This window comes from Mobula birostris, chromosome 8 (genome assembly GCF_030028105.1).
Source record: "Mobula birostris isolate sMobBir1 chromosome 8, sMobBir1.hap1, whole genome shotgun sequence".
NCBI classification, from domain to species: domain Eukaryota; kingdom Metazoa; phylum Chordata; class Chondrichthyes; order Myliobatiformes; family Myliobatidae; genus Mobula; species Mobula birostris.
Genome location: NC_092377.1, coordinates 166,360,001 through 166,386,953, shown reverse-complemented (window position 1 = coordinate 166,386,953; position 26,953 = coordinate 166,360,001). Strand labels below are relative to the sequence as shown.

The following is a 26,953-nucleotide window of genomic DNA, read 5'->3' as shown; positions in this document are numbered from 1 at the left end:
TTTAATGTCCTGTTGGAAAGGCAGCATTCAAATGTCAGGGTTACATAGGAGGAGAGGATCAGCGTACTATAGGGTCTATTTGTCAGGGTGGGGCCTGTGGAGTGGACACATTGCCTGATTCCCTAAGCGTGGGGGTGGGGAAGACGGTCAGTTACCTGTCCCTGAGGATGGTCCATAGTTCCCCTCCGAGGCAGGCCTCCATCAGCATGTAGAGGTACTTGGCATCTCTGAAAGTCCGGTAGAGCCTGAGAGACACAAAACACACACACACAAACACACACACACACAGATACACACAGACAAAAACATACACACACAGACACAAAAACATACAAACACACACACAAGCACACACAGACAGACACACACACAAACACACACATGCACACAGACACAAACACAAATATACACACACACACACACACACACACAGACCGTACTGTCAGTCTGAGAGAACCTGGTCTGACAAACAATCTGTTGGAGGAATGGGATGGCATTGGTCTAATCCCACTCTACAGGACCACCTTGTTCTGACCCCACCCTGTAGGACCACTTTGCTCTGACCCCACCCTGCGTAGCTGGAATTTGGCAGAACAGAAAAGTGCCTCTGGATCAGACTGGAGCAATCTCACTGGATACGATCAAATCCTGCCCCACCCCTCTCTGAACACTGATTCTTCTTTGCAAAGGAAGTGTTAAAATCATCCAGAAATCATCCTGAGATCAAAATGGAGGGCTGGACTGGAAATGAGAGCAGGATGGAGACTGATAATGGGAGCAGATCTGTCTGAAATTCAACGTTATTTGAACATCCCCAGATGCATTATTTACCAAAACACATTATCGTTATTTATTATCTCGAGTGGATATAGGATCTCTGCCTTCCTCACTGTTAAAATCCAGCTACCTGCAGAAACATTTCATAATCTAGTCAGATCACACTGAAGTATTGTGTTCAGTTCTGGAAGCCTCGTTATAGGAAGGATGTGGAAGCTTTAGAGAGGGTGCAGAGGAGATTTACCAGGATGCTGCCTGGATTAGAGAGAGTGTGTTGTGAGGATAGATTGAGTGAGTGAGGGCTTTTCTCTTTGGAGTGAAAGAGGATGAGAGGTGACTTGACAGAGGTGTACAAGATGATAAGAGGCGTAGGTAGAGTGGACAAACAATGTTTTTCCAAGGGTGGAAATGGCTAATACGAGGGGGCATAATTTTAAGGTGATTGGAGGGAAGCATGGGGGGCTTGTTGGATGTCAGGGGTAGGGGAGCTAGAGGTGGTGGGGCAGGCAGATACGTTAGAGGCATTTAAGAGACTCTAATGTAGGATTATGGGGTTATGTGGGAGGAAGTTAGATTGACCTCAGTGGGTTGAAAGGTCATGGGCCAAAGGACCTGTACTGTGCTGTACTGTTCCGTGTTCTAAATCCCACTGCTACCTGTTCAGCTGATGTATCTCACCTGCACCTTCTCCTTCTCATAGAGTCACAGAGTTGTACAGCATGGAAACAGGCCTTTCAGCCCAACTAGTCTATGCTGACCAAGCTGAAGATTAAATACTAGCTTTATTTTAAGCACAAGAGATCCTGCAGGTGCTGGAAATCCAGAACAACGCACAAAATGCTGGAGAAACTCAGCAGGTCAGGCAGCATCAAATGGAACCATACAGTGAAATGCATCGTTTGCATCAACGACCAACATGGTGCGAGGATGTGCTGGGGGCAGCCCACAAATGTCACCATGCTTCCAGTGCCAACATAGCATGCCTACAACTGACTAACCCTGACCCTAACCATTCATCTTTGGACTGCATAAGGAAACCGGAGCACTCAAAGGAAACCCACATAGTCACGGGGAGAATGTACAAACTCCTTGCAGACGGCGGTGGGAATGGAATCCATTTAGTGATCGACGGTAATGTAAAATGATTGAGCTAATCATGATGCTACAGCGTCGCCTAAAATGTACTGTGTCTAGTCCCCTCTATCTGTATTTGACCCATTAACATCTAAATCTGTCTAAATGCTTTTTAAACATTGTAACTGTGCCCTCCTTTGCCATTGGCAGCTTGTTCAACACCTCACCACCCTCTGTGTGAAAAACATTTCTCCTTTGGTCCTCTCTAATCCCTTCACCTCTCACCTTAAATCAACGGCCTCTCGTTTTAGACTCCCCCCACCTTGATCAAGACTGTACTTAGTATCTGTGCCAGAGGCAACTTGCGCAGGGAGGCGAGGGAGCTGGTTTTGAGGAGGTCTCAGGGTTTCGAGGAGTAGGAGTGCAGGTACCTGACAATGAAGTCACAGTGAGCCTCCTGCATGATCAGCTTCTCCGAGCGGATGTGCTCCTGCTGCCGCGTGTCGACGATGTGCTGCTTCTTCAAGATCTTCATCGCAAAGCTCCGGGAGTCCTCATTCTTCAGCTGGACCTGAGGAAGGAATCAAAACTCCATCCAAATTCAACCTGTCAGGATAGCCACAGAGAGGAGAAAAAAACTCGCAAAAATTCAAAGCAACACGCACAAAATGCTGGAGGAACTCAGCAGGTCAGGCAGCATCTATAGAGAGGAATAAACAGTCCAAGTTTCGGGCCAAGACCCTTTATCAGGACTGAGAAGGAAGGGGGCAGATGCCAGGATAAAAAGCTGGGGGGAGGGGAAGGAGAATAGGTGAAACCAGGTGGGTGGAAAAGGTAAAGGACAGAAGAGGAATGAATCTGATAGGAGAGAAGAGTGGACCATAGGAAAAGGGAAGGAGGAGGGGACCCACAGGTGAGAAAAGGTAAGAGACCATTGTGGGAAGTAGGAGAGGGGAGGGGGAGGGAATTTTCTTAATCAGAAGGAGAAATTGATATTCATGCCATCAGGTTGAAATATAAAGTGTTGCTCCTCCACCCTGATGAAGGCCTTATCTGGGCACAAGGGGAGGTCATGGACTGACATGTCGGAATGGGAATGGGAATTGAGATGTTTGGCTACTTTTGGCGGATGGAGAGGAAATGTTTGATGAAGCAGTCCTTATTCAACAACACCAACAGATCATAAACTTCAAAGCTTCTCATTATGGGACAGATGTAGAAGCTTTAGAAAGGGTGCAGAGAAGATTTACCAGGATGCTGTCTGGATCAGAGAGCATGTCTTATGAGGATAGGCTGAACGAGCGAGGGCTTTTCTCTTTGGAGTGGAGGAAGGTGAGAGGTGACTTGCTGGAGGTGTACCAGATGATAACAGACATCGATCGAGTGGATAGCTACAGAGTTTCTCCTAGGGAGGAAATGGCTTACACCAGGGGCCTTACCAGCTCAACGCGTCCAAATCCTCCAACTCCAAGAGTCCCACAGACGGTGAAGTCCATACGATTTAGGTTGGCAAAGAACGCAGTTTCCAACTCAAAACTGAAAAATATTGGAAACATGAGAGGAGATGAATAGCCAGTCACCCATGGAGGTGGTGCAGGGCCAGTCCCCTGAGATCCAACCGTACGAGCAGAGCAAAGAGGGGCGTGAGCCTATGACCATCATTAGGAGAGAATGGAGCTGTGGGGAGAGAGAGTGTGGAAGAACCACAGTTGGTAGAGCAGGGGGTAGGGGATAGGAGGGCCAGATAGCACACGGTAGAAGGGGATAGCAGCCCAAGGCTTTTTGGCTTCCCTAGATTGCTGAATGTTGGTGGGGGGATGGAATCACATTGAGGGAGATTCTTGAAGGTTATAAGACCATAAGAGCATAAGACACAAGAGCAGAATTAGGCCATTCAGCCCATCGAGTCTGCCCGCCATTTCATCACAGTTCATTTATTATCCCTCTCAATCCCATTCTCCTGCCTCCTGGAACCTTTGACACCCTGACGAATCAAAAATGTAACAACCTCCACTTCAAAGGCACCCAATGACTTAGCCTCCACAGCCATCTGTGACAAAGAATTCCACAGATTCACCATCCGCTGGCTAAAGAAATTCCTCCTCATCCCTGTTCGAAATGGATGTCCCTCTTTCTGGGCTGTGCCCTCTAGTCCGAGACCCCACCCACTATGGGAAACATCCTCTCCACATCCACTCTATCTAGGCATTTCAATATTTGGAAGACTTCCACAGTTGTGGGGTCTTGTGTACTCTGGGGCATTTGGGGGAGCAATTAGAAGTTTTATGAGGAATGGGGCAGAGCTTCCAGACAGGTATGATTTCCAGAGACTGTGCACTAATAGAACACAGAGCAGTACAGGCCTTTCAGCCCACAATATGGTGCCGACTCCAAGATCAATCTAACTCCTCCCTCCCACATGGTGCTCTATTTTTCTTTCTAACCAAACTGTCAGGAGAACCACAGAAAATACAAACTAGAAAATCTTCAACAACACCCACAGTCCATGGGCTTAGAAGTAGCAGGTGGAGTTCCATCTGGAAAAGTGTGAAGTGATTCACTTTGGAAGGCCGAACATAAAGGCAGAGTACAGGGTTAATGCAGGACTCTCAGCAGTGTGGAGGAACAGAGGGATCTTGGAGTCCATGTCCATAGAACCCTCAAAGTTGCTGTGCAAGTTGATAGGGTGGTTAAAGTATATGGTGTGTTGACCTTGATTAGTTAGGGGATTTCGTTCAAGAGCCGTGAGATAAAGTTGCAGCTCTATAAGATTCTGGTTAGACAACACCCACTACAGGAAGTGTCATCTCTACATGAGAGGGTGCCACATTACTGTGTTCAGTTCTAGTAGCCTCACTATTTTAGAGAGGGTGCAGAGGAGTTTTACAAGGATGCTGCCTGGATTAGAGAGCATGTCTTATGAGGAAAAGTTGAGCGATCGAGGTCTTTTCTCTTTGGAGCGAAGTAGAATGAGAGATGACTTGATAGAGGTGTCTAAGATGATAAGAGGCATAAATCGTATAGATAGCCGGGGACTTTTTTCCTAGGGTGGAAATGGCCAATATGAGGGGGCATAATTCTAATGTGATTGGAGGAAAGTATAGGGGGGACGTCAGAGGTAAGTTTTTTACTCAGAGGGTGGTGACTGTGTAGAACACCCTGCCGGGGTGGAGGTTGAGGCAGATACATCAGGGACATTTAAGAGACTCTTGGATGAGTACATGGATGATAGAAAAATGGAGGGCTATGTGGGAAGAAGGGATTAGATAGATCTTGAAGTATATATTGTAAGGTTGGTACAACACTGTGGGTTGAAGGGCCTGTACTGAGCTGTACTGTTCTATGTTAGACATCTTAATATCATAAGACAGGACCGGGGAGAAAGTGGAATGATTGCAGATGTTACACGAAAAGTTACATCTGAGAAGAGGGAGTCATTCAGAAGTGAACAAGTGAGAGTTCAGGACAGTGAATTCCAGGGTAAGGACAGGTTGTCCACTTGACGAGGACTGGAAGCACAGCAGAATCTCTACAATCTTTAGTGACCACATGTGTGAGGTGTACTTACTGTGCACTCCCAACCTTCACACCCACCTTGCCCGCATGTCTGCACTCTCATACTCTTCAGAGTGAACATCTGACAAGCCTCCAGTTAGCTGCCGGAATGAACTGCAGGTGGAGGGAAAGAAAACACTTAGACCCAATGTCATAGCGAGGGAGAGTCACCAGGGAAATGGCAAGAGATCTGAGCTCGAGTAATGCCCAGCAATTATTAGCCCCCAACAACTACAACCAGCTATTGTAGGGTAACCAAATCAGAAACACAAAAGTATTCCAACAGGGTAACTTTCAATCTCGTGGCATGAAAATTGATTTTTCAAATGTCTGGTCATTTCTGTCCCCTCTCCCTTCTCTCCGTTTCAATTCCTCGTTTTGGCTTCCCTCTCATCCCTTCCCGTCTCCTGACCTGACCTTCACCTCCCTCTGGTGCTGCTCCTCCTTTCCCTTCTTCCATGGTCCACTCTCATCGCCAATCAGATTCCTTCTTCTCCAACTTTTTGCTCCTTCCACCTATCACTCCCCAGCTTCACACTTCCCCTCCTCCATGGAGCTACCTTCCCCCTCGCCTATCACCTGCCACCTTGTTCTCCTCCCCTTCCCTCCAACTTCTGTCTCTGACTTTGGCCCTGTTCCTTTCCTGTCCTGATAAAGGGTTTGGGTTGAATGTCCATAGATGCTGCAGAGATCATCCAGCATTTTGTGTGTTGTTTTAGGGTAAGGTTTGGTCCAGTCTGTGGTGTTCACTGAGTCACTGAGTATTTGAACTCAATGCAACTGACACAGAAAGTGTTGTATTGATGTCAAGGGCATTATCTCTCACTGCAGCTTAGAAATGTCGCTCTGTAATTTCCTCTGGGGGTGGCGGAGTGGAGATATGTCTCTACCAAAGGCGGTGTAAGGCACTCCTTAGGTGCCGTGTCGTATGTTGTGGGCGATCATGGTTTTTCCATGACCATGATTGTCCTTGGCAATTTTTTCTACAGAAGTGGTTTGCCATTGCCTTCTTCGGGGCAGTATCTTTACAAGATGGGTGACCCCAGCCATTATCAATACTCTTCAGAGATTGTCTGCCTGGTGTCAGTGGTCACATAATGAGGACTTGTGATCTGCACCAGCTGCTCATACGACCATCCACCACCCGCTCCCATGTCTTCACATGACCCTGATCGGGGTCTAAGCAGGTGCTACATCTTGCCCAAGGGTGATCTGCAGGCTAGCGGAGGGAAGAAGCAGCTTACACCTCCTTTGGTAGAGACATATCTCCACCCCACCACCTTGATGGCCAGTATTGATTGCTCAATCACCAGAAACAAAAATACCCTAAATGTGTGACCACATGCTCTCTGAAAAAGCAGAGCTTGGATACGATGATCCCTGCATAACAGCAACCCCTCATAACTCAACAGTCAACGTTAAAATAAAATTTATTATCAAAGTATGTATATGTTACCGTATACCTCCCTGAGCTTGAGGTTCATTTTCCTGTAGGCATTTCAATGATCGAATATCAACTTTATTCACTGTATACCTTTACATGTTAGGAATTCACTGTGGTGTGTTGGTCAGGATGCGGCGGTGTGGAGTTACGTCTCTACCAAAGGAGGTGTAAGGTGTAGCACCTGCTTAGCCCCCGATCAGGGTCATGTGAAGCCACGGGAGCAGATGGTGGATGGTCATATGAGCAGCCGGTGCAGATCACAAGTCCTGGTTATGTGACCACCGACACCAGGCAGACAAACTCTGAAGAGTATTGATAATGGCTGGGGTCACCCATCTTGTAAAGACACTGCCCAGAAGGCGGCAATGGCAAACCACTTCTGTAGAAAAATTTGCCAAGAACAATCATGGTCATGGAGAGACCACGATCACCCCCGTCATTTGACGCAGCACATAATGATGATGATGATGATGTGTTGGTCAGGGTGCAACATAAAACAGAAAAAAACAACATTCAATAATTATAAAGAATTATATAAAAATAAAATTATAATTACAGATCTGGAATAAATGTGCAAACATTCATAAGCATGTACTTACAAAGTTAGCAGCATTATAAAACGCGGGTTAATGTGTTTACAGTGCAGTGACGGGGGTAATAGATAGAGGGGGGTGTGGGGGCTAACTAGAGTGGTTGATCAGATTAACTACATGGGGTACAAAACATTTAAGATGGTGTGAAACTTTTGTTTTAATAGCCCTACAGCGCTTTCCAGAAGAGAGCTTTTGGAAAGGATAGTTTGCAGGGTGGGTTGTGCCCGCAATAATTTTCCTGGCCCACTTCTTGTCCTGGACACACACCAGTTCTGCTGTGATGGTAGACTGCAGCCCGCGACCTTTTCTGCTGACTTGACAGTTTACTGTAGTTTTCATATTGACAGAGGATGGTCAGAAAACTAAAGTAGTATAATCGAGTTAATGAAAACTATACATAAATATTGACCAAAAATTAACGTGCAAAGGAAGACAAATTGTGCAAGTTTAAAAAAAAAAACCACAAACATGAATTGCAGAGTCCTTTTAAGTGAGTCTGTAAATTGTGGAACCAGTTCAGTGTGGAACTGGGTCAGGAGCTTGATGGTTGAGGGGTAATAACTGTTCCTGAACCTGGTGGTGTGGGACCTGATGGTTGTAGGGTAATAACTGTTCCTGAACCTGGTGGTGTGGGACCTGATGGTTGAGGGGTAATAACTGTTCCTGAACCTGGTGGTGTGGGACCTGATGGTTGTAGGGTAATAACTGTTCCTGAACCTGGTGGTGTGGGACCTGATGGATGAGGGGTATTATCTGTTCCTGAACCTGGTGGTGTGGGACCTGATGGTTGAGGGTTAAAACTGTTCCTGAACCTGGTGGTGTGGGACCTCCCATATCTCCTTCCTGGTAATAGTAGTGAGAAAACTGCATGACCTAGATGGTGCTGGAAGGGTTGGGTGGTGGGACAAAAGGATTCTTAGACGCATGAGCCTTGATTCCTTTTCTCGAGAAAGCAGTGGTTTGGCACCCAGCACATCAGCAAACCCCCCATGTGACAGCTTGTAACTCCCCCTGTAAGATGGCAGACAGTTGTGGACACAACTCAGCACATCACAGAAACCAGCCTCCCCTCCCTGGACTCTGTCTACACTTCTCACTGCCTCAGTGAAGCAGCCAATGTGTTCAAAGACCCCACCTACATTCTCTCTTCTCTCCTCTCCTATCGGGCAGAAGATACAAGCCTGAAAGCACATGGCCCCAGGACTCAAGGGTTTGAATCTGAGGTGAAGGGCAAAAGTGCCCCCCCCAACCCTGAGCTGCAGGCTGGGAGCTTGCGGCAATGTTACGATTAATGCACACTCACCATCCAAGGTAAGAGGTACTCACTCTCGGTCAATCACCAGGCAGGTGACCTCCTCTGCCGCTATCACACTGGCCAGCCTCACGTCTTCCCTGAGAGGAATCACAGTCAGGTTTAATATCGCTGGCAGATGTTGTGAGGTTTGCTGTCTTTGTGACAGCAGTACAATTCAGTACATAATAATAGAAAAAACCCAATTACAGGAAGTATATATCAATAAAATAGTTAAATTAAATAAGTACTGCAAAAAATAGGAAATAAAACAGTAGTGAGGTGGTGTTCATGGGTTCAATGTCCATTCAGAAATCGGATGGCGAAGGGGAAGAAGCTGTTCCTGAATTGTTGAGTGTATGTCTTCGGGTTTCTGTACCCCGTCCCTGATTGTGGCAATGAGAAGAGGGCATGACCTGGGCGATGGGGGGGGGCAGTCCTTAGTGATGGATGCCACCTTTCTGAGGCATCTCTCCTTGAGATGTCCCAGTTACCTTGGAGTCCAGTACCCATGATGGAGCTGACTATGTTTACCATTCTCTACAGATTACTTCGATCCTGTGCAATAGAGCCCCCTACCCCCACACTGGACAGTGATGCAACCAGTTCGAATGCTCTCCATGGTACATCTGTAGAAAATTGTGGGAGCTCTTGGAGACATGTTAAATCTCCATGTTAAACCATACCCTGTCAAAGAGCAAAGAGGAGTTTAGGTGTGTTGGGTGGGATCACTTCCTCCAGTATCACCCACACACTGGCGGAGGGGAGGAGTTGTGATGCAAACCACAGGCTGGCTGCTGGGCCCTGACCACCCGCCCTCAGCCTTGCCCCTCCGGCAGAATCAGATTTCCCTGAGAACTGGTACATGGCACAGGCTCCCCTCTACATACGAAACACAAGAAAGGAGGAGCAGGCCATTTGTCCCCTCGAGCCTAGCCCACTGTTCAATGTAATCATGGCTGATCTACAACAGGCCTCAGGCCCCTCCTGGGTCAGAGGCCCCATAGTTCCCAATCCCTCCCTCAACATTTCAAAAAGTTATCTACCCCACTTTAAGTATTCTTAACAAACTATTGACAAGTCAGAAGAAATTTCTAGACTTCAGTTTAATGTGGGCGATATGGTAGCTATGCGGTTAGCGTACCGCTTTACAACTCCAGCAAACTGGGTTTAGTTCCCACTATGTGTAAGGAGTTCTCCCCGTGGCCGCGTGAGCTTCCTCCAGGTATTTTGGTTTTCATAAGACACAGGAGCAGAATTTGGCCATTCGGCCTAATTATTATCAGTCATCCCCATTCTCCTGCCTTCTCCCCGTAACCTTTGACATCCTGACTAATCAAGAACCTATCAACCTCCGCTTGAAATATACTCAATGACTTGGCCTCCGCAGCCGTCTGTGGGAAGGAATTCCACAATCTAAAGGCATGTGGTTTGGGAGATTAATTGGCTGCAGGAGGTTACACTAACTGCTATGTCTTCATGCCTTGATTCCACCGTTTCCCCAGCACCCACCACTTTGACTAGAACATGTTTGCTCTGCAAATCCCCATTAAATGTACCCCTGTCTCACCTTAGATCAGGGGTTCCCAGTAAAACACTTGGTTAATGGTAAGGATCCATGGCATAAAAAAAAAGGTTGAGAACCCCTGCCCTGGGGATCTATTCCCACCACTTTCCCATCCCCATCCATGCAACCCCAGACCCTACCCTTCTCTTACACACACCTGAGGCAATTAAACCAGCCAAGATCGAATGGCGCAGCAGACTCGATGGGCCAAACGGCCTGATTGTACTCCTGTGTGCTTTGGTTTTACTTACAGTGGTCAACTAGCCCACACGTCTTGGGGAGGCGGGAGGAAACCCTCGCGTTCACAAACAGAACATGCAAACTCCACCCAGACAGCGCCAGAGGGCAGGATCGAACCCAGGTGTCTGGAGCTGTAAGGCTGTGTGGCTCTACCCATTGTGCCGCTGTACTGGACGGTAAGTAAGGTCCAGGGCGTCCAGACTGGGAACAGGATGCACAGCCCCAAAGAGCCTTATGAGGAGGATAAGCTGAGTGAGCGAGGGCTTTCCTCTTTGGAACGAAAGAAGATGGGAGTGACCTATTAGAGGTGTACAAGATGATAAGGGGCATAGATCAAGCGAACAGCTAGCGCCTTTTCCCCCCAGGGTGGAAATGGTTAATATGAGGGGGGTATGATTTTAAGGTGACTGGAGGAAATTATAGGGGAGATGTTAGAGTGTGGCGAGTGCATAGAGTGTGCTGCTAGGTGGTGGTAGAAGCAGATGAGAGAAAATGGAGGGCAATGTGGGAGGGTAAGATTAGATTGATCTTGGCGTAGGTGAAAATCAGCACAACATTGCGGGCCGAAGGGCCTGTACTGTTCCATGTTCTACGCAGTCCAAAGAAATGGAAGGAAGACATACCCTTGAAGAGCCTTCTCCCCAAACCAGTCTCCCCGCGACAGGAAACTGGGAGATGTTGCCTCCTCGTCTGACATTTGTTCCCGTGTCACTCTCACCTGGAGTCAAGTCAAGGCAGAAGAAATTAGGATAAGAACAGGCCCTTGTTAAACTAATACAGTCCAGTAAAAGCACTGAAGGCAGGCAAAGCAAGATGTGTCGAGCAACAAGCAAGTGTCCGTTTACTTTGTTATGTGCCACGTCATATGATGTGGGTGATCATGGTCTATCCATTGTCTTCTTAGGGTTGGAGCCATTATCAATACTCTTCAGAGATTGCCTGGTGTCAGTGGTCACATGACCAAGACATGTGACATGCACCAGCTGCTCGTATGACCGTCCACCACCTGCTTCCATGGGTTCACGTGACCCTGATCGGGGCTAAGCAGGTGTTACACCTTGCCCAAGGGTGACCTGCAGGTTAGCGGAGGGAAGCCATTGATAGGAACACATTTCCACCCACCACCCATAACAAGTGTGTTATCGTGGATATATTACTCAACTTCTCAGTTATACTCAGCCCCAGGTAACCACAAGCATAACCTTTTTTATTACACATCAGATAGTTTTCCTTTGTTTTTCAATATATAAACCACCCAGACCCATTAATCATGCAGTTTAGGGGTGTGCTGTGTGAGCAGAGGGGTGAGTTACTATCAATACTGAGTTGCTCAGGTGTGATTGGTTCATCCATGAGCTTATGTCTGCTGCCATTAGTCCAAGTATTGGATGATACCTATTTTAATTGGTCCGTGTAAGCTGGTACCTGCTATGACTGGTTCAGCTTTGAGCTAGTTACTCAGAAACACAAGAGGTTCAGCAAATGCTGGAAATCTAGCTTTTGGTCCCTTCCTTTCCAGTCCTGATGAAGGGTTTTGGCCTGAAATGTCAACTGTTTATTCTCTCCAGAGATTCTGCCAGACCTACTGAGTTCCTCCAGCATTTTGTGTGTGTTGTGAGCTAGTATCTGCTGTGATTGGTCAAAATGTGAGTTAGTATTTGCTGTGATTGGTCCATTTGTGAGTTGATATCTGCTGTGATTGGTCAAAATGTGAGTTAGTATTGGCTGTGATTGGTGAATTAGTGAGCTGATATCTGCTGTGATTGGTCGATGTGTGTGTTAGTGTCTCTGTGATTGGTCCAGGTGTGGTGGCATTCAGTTGCAATACTCACCCTTCCCTTGCTGATGATGAAGAAAGTATCTCCACTGGCGCCTTGCCTGACAATGTAGTCACCCTCTTCGTAATGAGTCTGTAAGGCAATGTTAGAATATAACAAATAAACTGTTTTGAGATTACTTGGTGCTTTAATGGATAAAGGCACCCACCTTGGTCAAAGTGCTCATCTTTAAAGCACATCTTGAAGGAATGGAAAGGGAGGATTGAAGAAGGATACAAGTGATTCTGAATCAGAATCAGGTTTATTACCACTGACATATGTCATGAAATGTGTTGTTTTACACCAGCAGTACATTGCAATATACAGAAATATCACCTTCTAGCTACCCCCCCCCCCCGCCTTTTCATTCTGCCGTCTTCCCCCTCCCTGAAGAAGGGTCTCGGCCCGAAACATCAACTGCTTATTCATTTTCATGGATGTTGTCTGCCCTGCTGAGGTGCTCCAGCATTTTGTGTGTCACTTTATATACATGTAAGAAATATAGATTAAATAATAATACAAAAAGAGAGCAAAAATGGTGAGGTAGTGTCCCTGAAACTTTGAGCTTGTAAAGTACTTCCAGGCTCCTGTACCTCGCCCCTGACGGGAGTAATGAAGGGGGCGTCCCTCCGGGGCATCGCCTTTTGAAGGTCACCATGATGGTGGAGAGTGCCCATGGTGGAACTGTGTGGACATCAATGCCACGGTGAAAGGCGGGGTGATTAAGAATTGGAATAGCATTTGGATCTAGTGAGGTAGAGACCACGTGTTGGGTAGAATCATCCGGAAAATGAAAAGGCTTAAACAGTGATTCAGCATTTCAAAGCAGTCATGGCTCATGATGTTAAACTGAGACACGTGTGTAAATTGGTAAGATAACTGTGCATTACATGTATGATATCTCATTTCACACACACGGACAGCTTGGTAAGATAACTGTGGATTACATGCATGATAGTCTTGTTTCACAGACACACACGCACAAGTACACACACACACACACAGATGCACATGCACAAACACATGTGCACACGAACACACAAACATGTGAACAATCGAAAAGACAGCGAAATAATGAGATGACAATCTGATATTTTCACATGAACCATTATTTAACGCAGGGGATATGTTCCATTCCTACTCTCCTTGGTGACAAATTCTCTCGTCCCCATCATCATGATTAAAATGAGTGCTGTATCTCAATAATTAAAAATAAATATTAGCATCATTTCAAAATTTTATGAACATTAGCAACAAGGGCTTTGTTCATGGGACATTTCAGTTACTGCGTAGCCGCGCACCCACGCAGCTCAGAGGGAACAGTGGAGCTCTAGTTCCTGACTCCTCACCCTGGGAAACTGTGTGTAATCAACCTGTCCACGCCCCTCATGATTTTATACATATCTATAAGATTATACACCTCAGCATCACACACAAACACAGTGCTGAGCTCTGAATTCCGCACAGTACTGTGCGAAGAGGGCAGTCTCTGGGCATGACTGTGCAATGCTATCACTATGTCCCATCTTCAGTCGGGATGTGCCGAGTCTCCTCACACGGGATGGCACGGAAGCGAGGCGGTTAGTGCAGCGCCAGCAAGCCGGGTTCAATACCTGCCGCTGTCTGTAAGGAATTTGCACGTTCTCCCTGCAACTGCGTGTGCTTCCTCTGGGAGCTCCAGTTTCCTCCCACATTCCAAAGTTGTATGGGTTAGGGTTAATAGGTTGTAGCCAGAAATATGGTGACTCTTGCGGGCTGCTCCCAGCACATCCTTGGACCACGCTGGTCATCGACCCAATTTGCCCTATGTTTTGATGCAGGACATCCAGGGTACCTGGCACGTGCCCTCTTCTCATTAACACCATCAGGCAGGAGGTATAGGAGCCTGAAGACCCACACTCAATAGTTTAGGAACAGGTATCATGTTTCTGAGCAGTCCATGAACCCACAAACACTTCCATACTCTCTTTTCACACTAATCTTTTTTACCCCGAGTCTCAGCATGGACAAGACAAAAGAGCTTCAGGAACACGCAGATCAACTACTCTCCATTGCACATTAATGGCTCTGCCATGGAGAGAGTGAAGAGCACAAAGTTCTGTGAACCTTCTTCATTACAAATGATCCAAACCGGACCCACAACACCTCCTCAACAAGGTACAGCAGTGCCTACATTCCCTGAGGAGTTTGTGTGAAAGGCTCTCCCCCCTCATTTTGACAGCTTTCTGTAGAAGCTCCACCAAGACTGTCCTGTTACGGCTGCACCATTACGTGGTACATAAGCTGCAAAAGTATCGGACCACAAGACGCTACAGAACAGGGGATCCCAACCTGTTTTATGCCATGGGCCCCTATAATTAACCGAGGCACCCGCGGACCCCAGATTGGGAGTCCCTGCTACAGAAGATAGCAAAAACCAGCAAGAGGATCACTGAGGTCTTACCCCACCCCCCCACCATTTGTGACATTTACTGGGACCATTGTAGACGAAAGGCCTGAAGCACTGAGAATCCCACCACCCACCCCACTATCTCTGACACACTACCGTCAGGAAGGAGGCACAGCAGCATCAGGACTAGGACTGCCAGACTGAGCTACAGCCTCTCCCCTCAGGCTCCGAGTCTAATGAATACCCTGCCACCACCAAGGTCTCATTACAAGGATAGTGAGCTATTTACTGTTTACCTGTGCTGCACACTTCAGGCATTTTGAATTATATTTTTTAACTTGTTTATGGTAATATTTTGTGGGTGCACTGTGGTCTGGAGGAATGTTGTTTTGTTTGGTAGTACATACCATCAGTCAGATGACAATAAACTTGAACTTGGCTTCACTTATATTTTTTGTTGTAACTTATAATATTTTTTAATATATCACACTGTACTGCTGCCTCAAAACAACAAATTTTGCGACATAAAATGCAGCACAGAAACAGGCCCTTCAGCGAACCATTTAAGCTGTCTACCCCCATTGACCTGCACTGGGACCAGAGCTCTCCATACCCCTACCATCCACGTACCTGTCCAAGCTTCTCTTAAACGTTGAAATCGAGCTTGCATGCACCTCTTGTGCTGGCAACTCACTCCACTCTCTCATGACCCTCTGAGTGAAGCAGCTTCCCCTCATGTTCCCCTTTAACTTTTCACCATTCACCCTTAATTCATGATATCTGCCAGTGAAAAAAAGCTGATTTTGATTCTGATGTTTTGATGCACATATGACAAATAAAGCTAATCATTAAGGGGACGATCACCATGAATAAGAAATTACATTACTCTTCCAGATCACGCATGGACTGAGGGGAGATGATTACAAATATTATTCTACTCAAGGGTGATCCAATGATTTCTTGGCAGGGGCTTTCTTACTCCCAGTGGGTTCTGCAGATGGTCAGCGGCTGAAGTTGGGAGACTTCTTTCTCTGGGTTACTGGAAGGGACTGATGTTACCTGGGGCAGAATTCCCAAGCACAAATAGGACCATTGTGCACATCTACATGAAATACTGTTGCAAGAAAGCAGCATCCATCATCAGAGATCCCCACCACCCAGGCCATGCTCTTTTCTCACTGCTGCCATCAGGTAGAAAGTACAAGAGTCTCAGGACTCACACCACCAGGTTCAAGAACTCCTCAACCATCAACTCTTGAACAAAAGGAGATAACTACGCTCACTTGGCTATCCATTGTGATGTTCCCAAAGCTAATAATCTCACTTTAAGGACCCTTTATCATGATCTCATGTTCTTATTATTTATTGCTATTTGCACAGTTTGTTGTCTTCTGCACTCTGGTTGATCTTTCATTGATTTTATTACAGATACTATTCTATAGATTTGCTTAGTAAGCCTGCAGAAAAATGAATCTCAGGGTTGTATATGCTGACGTATATGTACTTTGATAATTAAATTTGCTTTGAACTTCAACAGAACACGGGGAGGGAGACAGGGGAATGTCAGAGCATCAGTACCTCCTCCAACACGTCAGCAAGCTTACTGAGTACGTCTTCCTGGAGATCCTGGAACGTAGGAACACTGGAAAGAGAAGGAAGAGGCCAGGTGTGAGAGTCTTATCAGTACAGCTTTATGTCACACGCAGTCAAGTGGCAAAAAACAAAAGATACTCCATAACAAAACCATTGAATCAGAAATGGCACATTTTTAAAGATGTCAGTATTTAATGGTGTGGCAAGGAGCCAGCTGCCCCTAGCAGAGCAAACTCATATCTTAATAACCATTGCCAGCCTCCTGCACCAGTTGGTAACTGCCTCTTGTTTCAGGTGGAACTTGTGAGAGACAGGAGTGGAGGCCAAGTCATTGGGTATATTTAAAGTGGATGATTATAGGTTCTCAACTAGTAACGATGTCAGAGATTACAGGGAAAAGGCAGGAGAGTGGGCTTGAGAGGGATAATAAATCAGCCATGATGGAATGGTGGAGCAGACTCAATGGGCTGATTAGCCTAATTCTGCTCCTGTGTCATATGGGGATGGAGTGCAGGAAGATGACTGGCAGGTGCAGAGAAACAGAAAGTGAGGAAATTATGTAAATAAGACTAACACTTCTTCCTTTTTAAAAAAATATTTCCTTGGCAAATTAATTAGGAAGATAGCCAAATGGAGGGCTGTGTAGGAGGGAAGGGCTAGATTGATTGGATTAGATGACATGTGCTATAATGACACACTTGGTTTGTTTTCTCTGCAGCTGTGGAGTCCGAGGGGATATCTGATTGAGGTTTTGGAGGTTGTCAGAGGCATAGATAGAGTAGGCAGACATTTGATAGGTTTCACTGAGTTTCCCCCCTCATTCTTCTGAACTCCAACAGGTACAGACCTAGAACCATCTAACAGGCCTCATATGTTAACCCTTTCATTCCCAGAATAACTCTCATGAACCTCATTTGGATTCTCTGCAATGCCAGTAGATTATTTCTGAGATAAGGGACCCAAAACTGCTCACAGTAGTCCAAGTATGGTCTGACCAATACCTAATAAGCCCTCAACATTACATCCTTGTTTTTATATTCTAGTCCTCCCAGAATGAATACTAATGTTACATTTGCCTTCCTTATTGCAAACCAAGGGCAATTTACCACAGCCAATTAACTTACTGAGCCTTTGGGATGGGGAAGGAAACCAGGGCACACAGATACTACCCTACAGAGTCAATGGGAGCTTTCAGGATAACTGCACACTTCCAACTCTGGCCTCTTGTTTATCCCCAAACTTAACCCCTCCTCTGCCTGAAGCTACAAGTGTTGTGCTGGTGTGGGCCTGAGCTATTCTCTTCTTAAACAGCTCCATCTTACTTTCCTTTTTTCGGATGACACGTCATGAAGATCTTTTGGACCAGGCAGTTGGTCAGTGGGTGCTGGGGGTGGGGGCGTGTTGGAGAGCTGCCACTCACCTCCTGAGAAGTTCCGTGTGCTCAATGTGTTTGATGAGCCCTGTCCGCATCATTATCGTTTGGAAACATTGTCGGTCGATGGCCCAGAGCTTAATGTTGGTGAAAGCTGTAAAGACAAAGGGAGGAAAGTCTCAGATCAGCCGTCTGAGGCAAATCTGTCACAAAGACAGCCACTAACCCACTGTTAGAAGACTATTGAATGGTTCCATGGCTCTCAAGTACAATAAGATAGACTCGATTAATGATTAAAGAATAGTGTCAGACCTGCACAGGCAGGCTCCTCTCAGTCTCCACCCAATCAACAGGCATCACCTACCACTCATTTCCAACTTCATCACCTGCAGCCTATTTAAACCCAGCTCCCACCTACAATCATTGTGATTGGCGTTAGCGTCACTGAGCTTCACCGGGGGGCAGTATGGCGCAGCATCCAGGCTGGAGTCAGTGGTGCCCCCCACTGTTCACTTGGCAGAAAACAAGCTGAATTGTGTTTGACTGCAGACTGCTGAGACAGCCATGGACTTAGGAACTAGGACTATATATGTTTGTGTGACTGTATTTTACTGCTGTCTTATATGTGTTATGTTTGCCTTGTGCTGTGTATGACTGCCGGTACTGTGTTTTACACTTTAGCCCTGGAGTAACACTGTCTCATTTGTCTGTAGTCATGTATGGTTGAATGACGATTGAACTTGAACCTGTTCACTCAGATGAACCAGCCTTCCTCAACCAGTGGCTCCTAGCTTTTCAGTTAACTCATTGTTTTGTCGTGCTAAGTACCCGCTCTCTCTTGTCTTGTGGCCATGCGTGGCTTGGTATTTTGCAGTTTATTGTTAAAGTAAATTGCCAGGGCCGGAGAACTCCTCCCAACCATCTGTGGTATTTCTTTATTTTCTAGTAGATGCCTGCAAGAAAGTGACTTTGATAATAAACTGGCTTTGAACACTGAAGGCCTAGACAGAGTGTCTGCTGGGTCGCCTAGCTCCAGTGTGACATGCAGGAGACAAAACACACAGTGCAGCCCAGGCTGCAGACTTGGCAGTGGCCTTGAACACAATGCTGACATGCAGACTGGTGGGACTTTTCTCTTAAAACACCAGGCTCTATGCTGGAACACGTTCAGCACAGTTAGCGCCCAGAATCCTCCCAAGATAAGGGCAGATTTAAAATCCTGGTGTGTCAAGAAGCTTAAATCAAGCTCCAGAAATATTAGTCTATCCCCAGTCCTCCGTGTCTCCTGATATGAAAACATTTCCTATTAGGCTTTCCATTCAATTTCCAGGTTTGATAAAGCCTCTCAGGGAGCACTGCTGCTATGGTAACCAAGGTGCTATTACCTCGGTTACCTCAGTACAGGTGCCTCACAAATCTCCATGAAAAGAGAACAGCAAGGTTTGAACCTGGAGCTGATTTGTATTCCTGTCACCCTCTTGGATTCAGCAGAACTCTGGTCCAGAAGAGAATGCGTTGGTTTCCAATGCCCCCAGTTCTGAAGCTTGCCTATTGAAGCAGAGGACTAAATTATCATGTACAGACTCTGCTTTGGAGATTCACAGCAGAGAAGGGGACACATCAAACTGGTTCCTGATGAAAACCAATGGAAGACATCATGTTTCAGTCGTACAAGACTTTGGATTCAACATGATTGGAATATTGCGTGTAGTTCTCGTTCCCAGAACAAGAAGGTATCTGGTCGCACTAGAAGGAGTGCAGTAGAGATTCACTGGGAAGGGGGGATTATCCTAATGGACATTTCAGAAAGACTGGGATTATTCTCACCAGAGGGTAGGTGTAATGAGCTTCCCAGGTTCCCAGGTCTCTCTTGAGGTTCACCAGGTCTCTTTCAAATTTCCCAAGTGTCTCTCAAGAATCCCCAGGACTCTCTCGAGATTCACAAGACCTTCTTGAGGTTCCTGTCTTTCTTGAAATTCCCCAAGTCTCTATCTCTTGAGGTTCTCAAGTTTCTCTCGAGGTTCCCAGGGCTCTCTCTAGGTTCCCAAGTTTCTCTCGAAATTCCCAAGTCTCCCTTGAAATTCCCCAGGTGTCTCTTGAAATTCCTCAGGTCTCCCTCAAGTTTCCCAAGTCTGTCTCAGCTGTCAGGTACCACCTATAGGGAGGAGTCTACTGTAATGAGCTCTTCAGGCCTGTGTGGAGCATTGGAGAGTTTTGTAATCTTTGGCTTTTAGAGCACCTGAATTGGTGAATTGTTACTTAACGAGAGTTGTTAATCATTTAGAGTTCCTTGTGTTTTTCTCAAGAGATTCACTCTTTGTAATGTGGTCTCCCGATGTTTCTGTTTAAGCTGGTTAAGTTTATTTTGATAGGCTCATGGATTCTGTGTTATTTTTATTATTTAAGTGGACTCCCGATTAGAGCTAATAGTGGGGTCCTAGTTTTGAGAAAGTTACGCTTTGCAATGTCACTTGGCCAAGCCAGCGGTGTTCTATTGGAATTATTATGAATAAGCTCTGGTCACCGTCTCTACATCGGAGTCTGTCTTTCCTCCGTACTCAGCTGCCGACATTGCCAGTGCACATCGTGACAGGAGATGCCTGAGGTATGACTCCTCACACAGCAGTCATGCCCAGGGTGTCTGCTATTTGTTCAGTCTCTGTCAATCTTTTACCGCTACCTCCCCTCCCATCCTCCCCCAGGCCACCACCCTCCCAACCGTGCCCCTCCTCGGCTGCTGGCTCTCACTCACCTTTGACAGTGGCTGTCCTCGTGCAGTTGTAGAGAATCGCCAGCTCTCCAAACACTTTCCCTGGCATCATTGTGCAGAGCTTCACACCCTCTTTGGTCACCTCCACCTTGCCTTCTGTGGAGAGACACAGATAATCATTCAGCTCATCCCAGGGGCACGATTTCAGAACAGCCCTGTTATATCATCTCAGATCCATAAAAGGCTTGAAACTTGGAAGCCCTGTGCAAAATTCAAGTGTACCATTCACCCTCTTCAAGGAGAGTTCCTGAGTTTTTTGCATGGATACCAACCCAAATTCTTGTAGACAGAACCTGTGCACCAAAAATTATGCTGAGCAGGAATCAGAATCAGATTTAATATCAGGAATATGCTGTGAAGTGTGTCTTCTTTACTGAGAAACCACGGTCAGTCCAGATTGAAAATTATATCTCCTCTTTACTGACAATCAACACAGGCACACCTCAAGGATTCAATCAGTTCCATCAAGGGCACTCCACCCCCTCCACACCCATTGAGGACATCATTACTAGGCAATGCCTCAAACAGGTGGTTTCCATTGTTAGGGACCCTCACTGTCCAGGGCATGCCATCTTCTCATTGTTACCATCAGAGTCAACGTACAGGACCCTGACGATACGCACTCAACATTTCTTCCCCTCTGCCATCCGACTTCTGAATGCACCATTAACTCATGAACACCACCTCACTTTTTGCTCTCTTTTGTACTACTTGTTGTATATTTTCAATTGTAACAGCATTTTTTAACGTATAGCACTGTAGCGCTGCCACAAAACAACCGATTTCATGACATCTCTCAGTGATAATAAACCTGATTCTGAATTGGGTTGCTTTTTGGCAGCAGTACAGCAGAATGCATAAAATATATATGTGTCACAATAAATAAAATATGTCACAATAAATAAAATATATATGTCACAATAAATAAAATATATATGTCACAATAAATAAAGATAGAAATGGTGCAAAAGCAGAAGAGTGAGGAAGTGTTCATGGGTTCATGGACCATTCCTGGATCAAAACTTTTCCATGGATGGCTTCCAGACCGTTCGGGCTGACCGGAAGTGCACTGAGAGCGGTAATCGTAAAGGAGTTGGGTGCTTACTGTTCTGGTTACCAACGGATGGTGCAATCCGGGTCATATTACGATCGAGGAACGTGTTTGTAGACCGGATATTGAACTTTTTACTGTTGGACTCCGGCCATATTTCACCGAGATACAACACTGGGAGTCACGGGAGGTTGTTCCTGCCTGTGGCCATCGAACTTTGCAGCTCCTCCCGTGGAGGGTCAGACACCCTGAGCCAATAGACTGGTCCTGGACTTATTTCCATCTGGCATAGTTTGCATTTTGTTGTTTGATTGTTTGTGGTTTTTGTATTGCTATATTTATGCTCTATTCTTGGTTGGTGTGGCTGCAACAAAACCCAATTTCCCTCGGGATCAATAAATTATATCTATCTATCTATTTATCTATTCAGAAACCAGATGGCGGAGGCGAAGAGCCAGTTCTTAAAACATTGAGTGTGGGTCTTCAGGCTCCTGTACCTCCTCCCTGATGGTGCCAATGAGAAGAGGGCATGTCCCAGATGCTGAGGGTCCTTAACAATGGAAGTATACAGGTCACGCCAAACATAATTACTTCTATCATCGTCATCATTATGTGCCATGTCATATTATGTGAGAGATCATGGTCTTTCCATGATCATGATTGTTCTTGGCACATTTTTCCTACAGAAGTGGCTTGCCATTGCCGCCTTCTGGGCAGTGTCTTTACAAGATGGGTGACCCCAGCCATTATCAATACTCTTCAGAGATTGTCTGCCTGGCGTCAGCGGTCACATAACCAGGACTTGTGATCTGCTCCAGCTGCTCATACGACCATCCACCGCCTGCCCCCATGGCTTCACGTGACCCTGATCGGGGGCTAAGCAGGTGCTACACCTTGCCCAAGGGTGATCTGCAGGCTAGCGGAGGGAAGGAGCACCTTACACCTCCTTTGGTAGAGACGTATCTCCACCCTGTCACTGAAAGCAATACATTTGGGCGCTGTAAATGAACAGAACAAAAGATATTTTAGTTGACCTGGAAAGTGGGTGCCCTAGTGACAAATGCTCTCGCCTGCCTGTAATGACAGTTTAATCAGATTTGAAATGGGTTGCCTCAAATTTCAACTTAATCCTTCAGACACAGCTGTGACTCGCTTTCGTCACCTTGGCACCTAATCCTATTTCTTGCTGTAATTGCTGCTAAATGACTTGTGTGCACAGATGGAGTGACAGTGATTCTTGCAAACACACTTTGGAAAGAAAACAAGGAAGCAAAGTATAAATGAACACTGAGTCAGGGAGAACATCTCCTGGTGGACATGAAGGAACTGGGTCAGGGAGAACGTCTCCTCATGGACATGAAGGAACTGGGTCAAGGAGAACATCTCCTGATGGACATGAAGGAACTGAGTTGGGGAGAACATCTCCTCATGGACATAAAGGAACTGGGCCGGGGAGAACATCTCCTGGTGGACATGAAGGAAGGAACTGAGGTGGGGAGAACATCTCCTGGTGGACATGAAGGAAGAAACTGAGTTGGGAGAGAACATCTCCTCATGGACATTAAGGAAGGAACTGAGTTGGGAGATAACATCTCCTGATGGACGTTAAGGAAGGAACTGAGTCAGGGAGAACATCTCCTCGTGGACATGAAGGAACTGGGTCAAGGAGGACATCTCCTTATGGACATGATAAGTTGGGGAGAACATGAAGAAATTTTTCAGTCAAGGTGATGGGTGATATTTGATGACGGTGTACTGATATTCTTCATTCTTTATAACTGTAGAATGTTGTTGCTTGATGCAGTGGTGAGAGTAGAAGCGACAGGCTTTAGCTCAAAGGAGACCTCAGCTGGGAAGAGGCGTTGGCTCTCTGTAAAGCATCTGTTAAGGTTTCCTTTTTGTTTTTTTTCCTCTCTTACTGTACCATTTAAATGTCTGTGGTGTACTTTTTGTGCCGGATGTTGGAAAACTGGGAGAGTCTCCCTGGGAACTACATCTGCATGAAGTGCATCCGGCTGCAGCTCCTTGAAGACCGTGTTAGGGATCTGGAACAGCAGCTGGATGACCTTCAGCTTGTACGGGAGAGTGAGGAGATCATCAATCAGAGTTACAGGGAAGTAGTCGCCCCGAAGTTGCAGGAGGCGAGTAGCTGGGTAACTGTCAGGAGAAATGCAGAGAGGCAGTTAGAGCAGAGCACCCCTGTGGCCATTCCCCTCAAAAACAAGTATACTGCTTTGGATACTTTTGTGGGGATGACCTCCCGGGAGAATGTCATGGTGACCAGGTTACAGGCACTGACCATGGGTCCATGGTGCAGAAGGGAAAGAGAGAGAAGAAGGGAACGGTAGTGATAGGGGACTCAATAGAGCGGGGAAGAGACAGGAGATTCTGTGGATGTGAACAGGACACCTGGATAGTATGTTGCTTCCTGGTGCCAGGGTCAGGGACGTCTCAGATCGTGTCCACAACATTTTAAAGAGGGAGGAGAGCAGCCAGATGTCTTGGGAAGTATTGGTACCAATGACAGAGGAAGGAAAACCAATAAGGTCCTGAAGAGAGAATTTAGAGAGCTAGGTAGAAAGCTGAGAAGCAGGACCTCCAGGGTAGTAACTTCTGGATTGCTGCCTGTGCCGTGCGCCAGTGAGGGTAGAAACAGGATGATTTGGCAGATAACTGCGTGGCTGAGAAGCTGGTACAGGGGGCAGGGCTTCAGGTTCTTGGATCACTGGGATCTCTTCTGAGGGAGGTATGACCTGTACAAAAGTGATGGGTTGCACCTGAACCCAAGGGGGACCAATATTCTTGTGGGCAGGTTTGTTAGAGCTGTTGGGGAGGGTTTAAACTAATTTGACGGGGGTAGGGGGATGGGAACCGGAGTGAAGGGACTCAGGATAGGGCAGATGGTAAAAAAGTAAAGATATCGTGCAGTCAGACTGTCAGGAAGGGCAGGCAGGTGATGGGACTTCGTTGCAGCCAGCAGACTGAGTATCAAAACATTAGGGATGCAGAAAGGATAGCAAATACAGCGCTCAAGGTGTATCTAAACATGCGTAGTATAAGAAATCAGGTGGATGATCTTGTAAATGTTACAGATTGCCAGGTATGATGGTGTGGCCATCACTGAATCCTGTACTGTATGTATTCAATGAAGTCTGTGGGGTAACTGCAGGTCTCTGTCTTTGCTGTTGCTTTTGCTCCATGCTTGAGTGCTCGGTGACAGGTGCTAATGCTTTTTTCTACCGGTGGGAGAAGGGGGATTGTTGCTCGCTGCTGCTTACGTGTGGTGGGGGGGAGACTTTGAGGTTCTAACATTTAATCGTCATTCATTCTTTGAGGCACTCCTCTGTTTTCACGGATGGTTGCAAAGAAAAAGCATTTCAGGATGTATATTGTATACATTTCTCTGACATTAAATGTACCCTTGAAACCTTTGAGAATGTGATCTAAGTGACTTTGACCGTGGAATGATTGCTGGTGCCAAGTGGGGTGATTTAAGTACTGTATCTCAGAAACTGCTGATCTCCTGGGATTTTCACACACAACAGTCTCTAGAGTTTACAGAGAATGGTGTGAGAAACAAAAATAAACATCCAGTTCTGTGGGTGAAAATGCCTTGTTAATGAGAGAGGTCAGAGGAGAATGGGCAGACTGGTTCAAGCTGACAGGAACTCAAATAACCACGTGTTACAACAGCGGTGTGCAGAAGAACATCTCTGAACTCATTGAACCTTGAAGTGGATGGGCTACAGAGCAGAAGACCACAGACATACACTCAGTGGCCACTTTATTGAGTACAGGAAGTACTTAATAAAGCAGCTACTGAGCAAATGTCCTTCTATATTAAATCTGCCTTGGATTTTGATCTTTGAACTTTGAAGGTCAACTCAGGGTCCATCACCGCTACTCAATCCTCGACTCTGCACGGACAAGAGTCTCACCATAGAAAGCCACTGTCTGAACCATTATTGTGTGCAGGTGGCAGCCGACTCCCAGGGCTGTCACTAGCAAATGCTCTGTGTGACAGAGAAGAGACTGCAATCATTTCTGGATTAATCAGATGAATGAACTATCATTTCCAGGAAGATTTGCACATGATCTCACACAGAACAGCTCAATTTCACGTCTTTTTAAGGATGGGGCTACAATATTCACTGAGAATTTGTATCCACAAAGCTCGCTGTCTTTTGCTCATTGGTTGTTTGGCCATCTTTGTTGAACGTGGTTGATAATTGATTCTTTTGTGTTCCTTTGTAGTTACTGTGAATGCCCACAAGAAAATGAATATCAGGGTTGTCTATGGTGACATAAATGTACTTTGATGATAAATTTACTTTGAACCTGGAGGAACAATAAAGGGTGTTGTTGATACCAGCAGCAACACACAAAACGGAGGAGGAACTCAATGGATCAGACAGCACTTGTGGAGTAGAGACCATAAGACCAAAAGATTTGGGAGCAGATTTGGGCCATTTGCTCCATCACGTGTGTTTCACCATTTCATCAAGGCTGATCCAATTTTCCTTTCAGCCCCAGTCTCCTGCCTTCTCCCGTATCCCTTCATGCCCTGACCAATCAAGAATCTGCCAACCTTTGACTTGACCTCCGCAGCCACAGATTCATCACATGCCAGCTAAAGAAATTCCTGCTCCTCTCCGTTCTAACTGGACACCGCTCTATTATGTGCAATCAACGTTTCTGGTTGGGACCCTTCTTCTGGACTGGCCCTCATGCTGTTGTCGGGTCTCGACCTGAAATGCTGACTGTCCTTTTAAAGATAAAGATTTGCTTTATTTTAAACACAAGAGATTCTGCAGATGCTGGAAATCCAGAGCAACACACACAAAATGCTGGAGGAGCTCAGCAGGTCAGGCAGCATCTATGGAGAGGAATAAACTGCTAATGTTTCTGGGCGAGACCCTTCACCAGGACTAGAAAGGAAGGGGGAAGAAGCCAGATTAAGAAGATTAGGGTGAGGGGGAAGAGTACAAGCTGGCAGGTGATAGGTGAGAGCCAGTGAGGAGGAAGTTTGTTGGGTGGCAGAGGGGGAGTGAAGTAAGAAGCTGGGAGGTGATAGGCAGAAGGGGTAAAGTGCTGAAGAAGGAGGAATCTGATAGGAGAGAACAGTGGAACCTAGGAGAAAGGGAAGGAGAAAGAGCTCCAGGGGGAGGTGATGGCCAGATGAGAAGAGAAGTTGTAAAAGTTGGTGTTCATGCTGTTAAATGAGCTTTACTTGTCACATGTACATTGAAACATACAGTGAAATGTCTTGTTAGTGTCACCGACCAATGTTGGCTGTTCATTCTTCTCTGTAGATGCTGCCTGACCTGCTGAGTTCCTCCAACACTTTGTGTGCGTTGCTCTGGATTTCCAGCATCTGCAGAATCTCCAGTGTTCATTGTTACAGTCATTCTGAGTTGTTT

The 26,953-nt window shown here is 46.2% G+C and overlaps 1 protein-coding gene across 1 annotated transcript in view; it reads right to left on the bottom strand.

Moving 5' to 3' along the window:
• The window catches only part of LOC140202355 (cGMP-dependent protein kinase 1-like), an 81,016-nt gene that overhangs the window by 15,119 nt on the left and 38,944 nt on the right, over positions 1-26,953 (bottom strand). Inside the window, exons 3-12 of the mRNA XM_072267266.1 lie at positions 20,465-20,578; positions 17,761-17,866; positions 16,326-16,389; positions 12,374-12,451; positions 11,165-11,259; positions 8,770-8,835; positions 5,446-5,520; positions 3,291-3,387; positions 2,283-2,422; positions 156-245 (exon numbers count right to left, since the gene is read on the bottom strand). Coding sequence (XP_072123367.1) covers positions 156-245; positions 2,283-2,422; positions 3,291-3,387; positions 5,446-5,520; positions 8,770-8,835; positions 11,165-11,259; positions 12,374-12,451; positions 16,326-16,389; positions 17,761-17,866; positions 20,465-20,578 — 925 coding nt within the window. The remainder of the gene's footprint in view (positions 1-155; positions 246-2,282; positions 2,423-3,290; positions 3,388-5,445; positions 5,521-8,769; positions 8,836-11,164; positions 11,260-12,373; positions 12,452-16,325; positions 16,390-17,760; positions 17,867-20,464; positions 20,579-26,953) is intronic.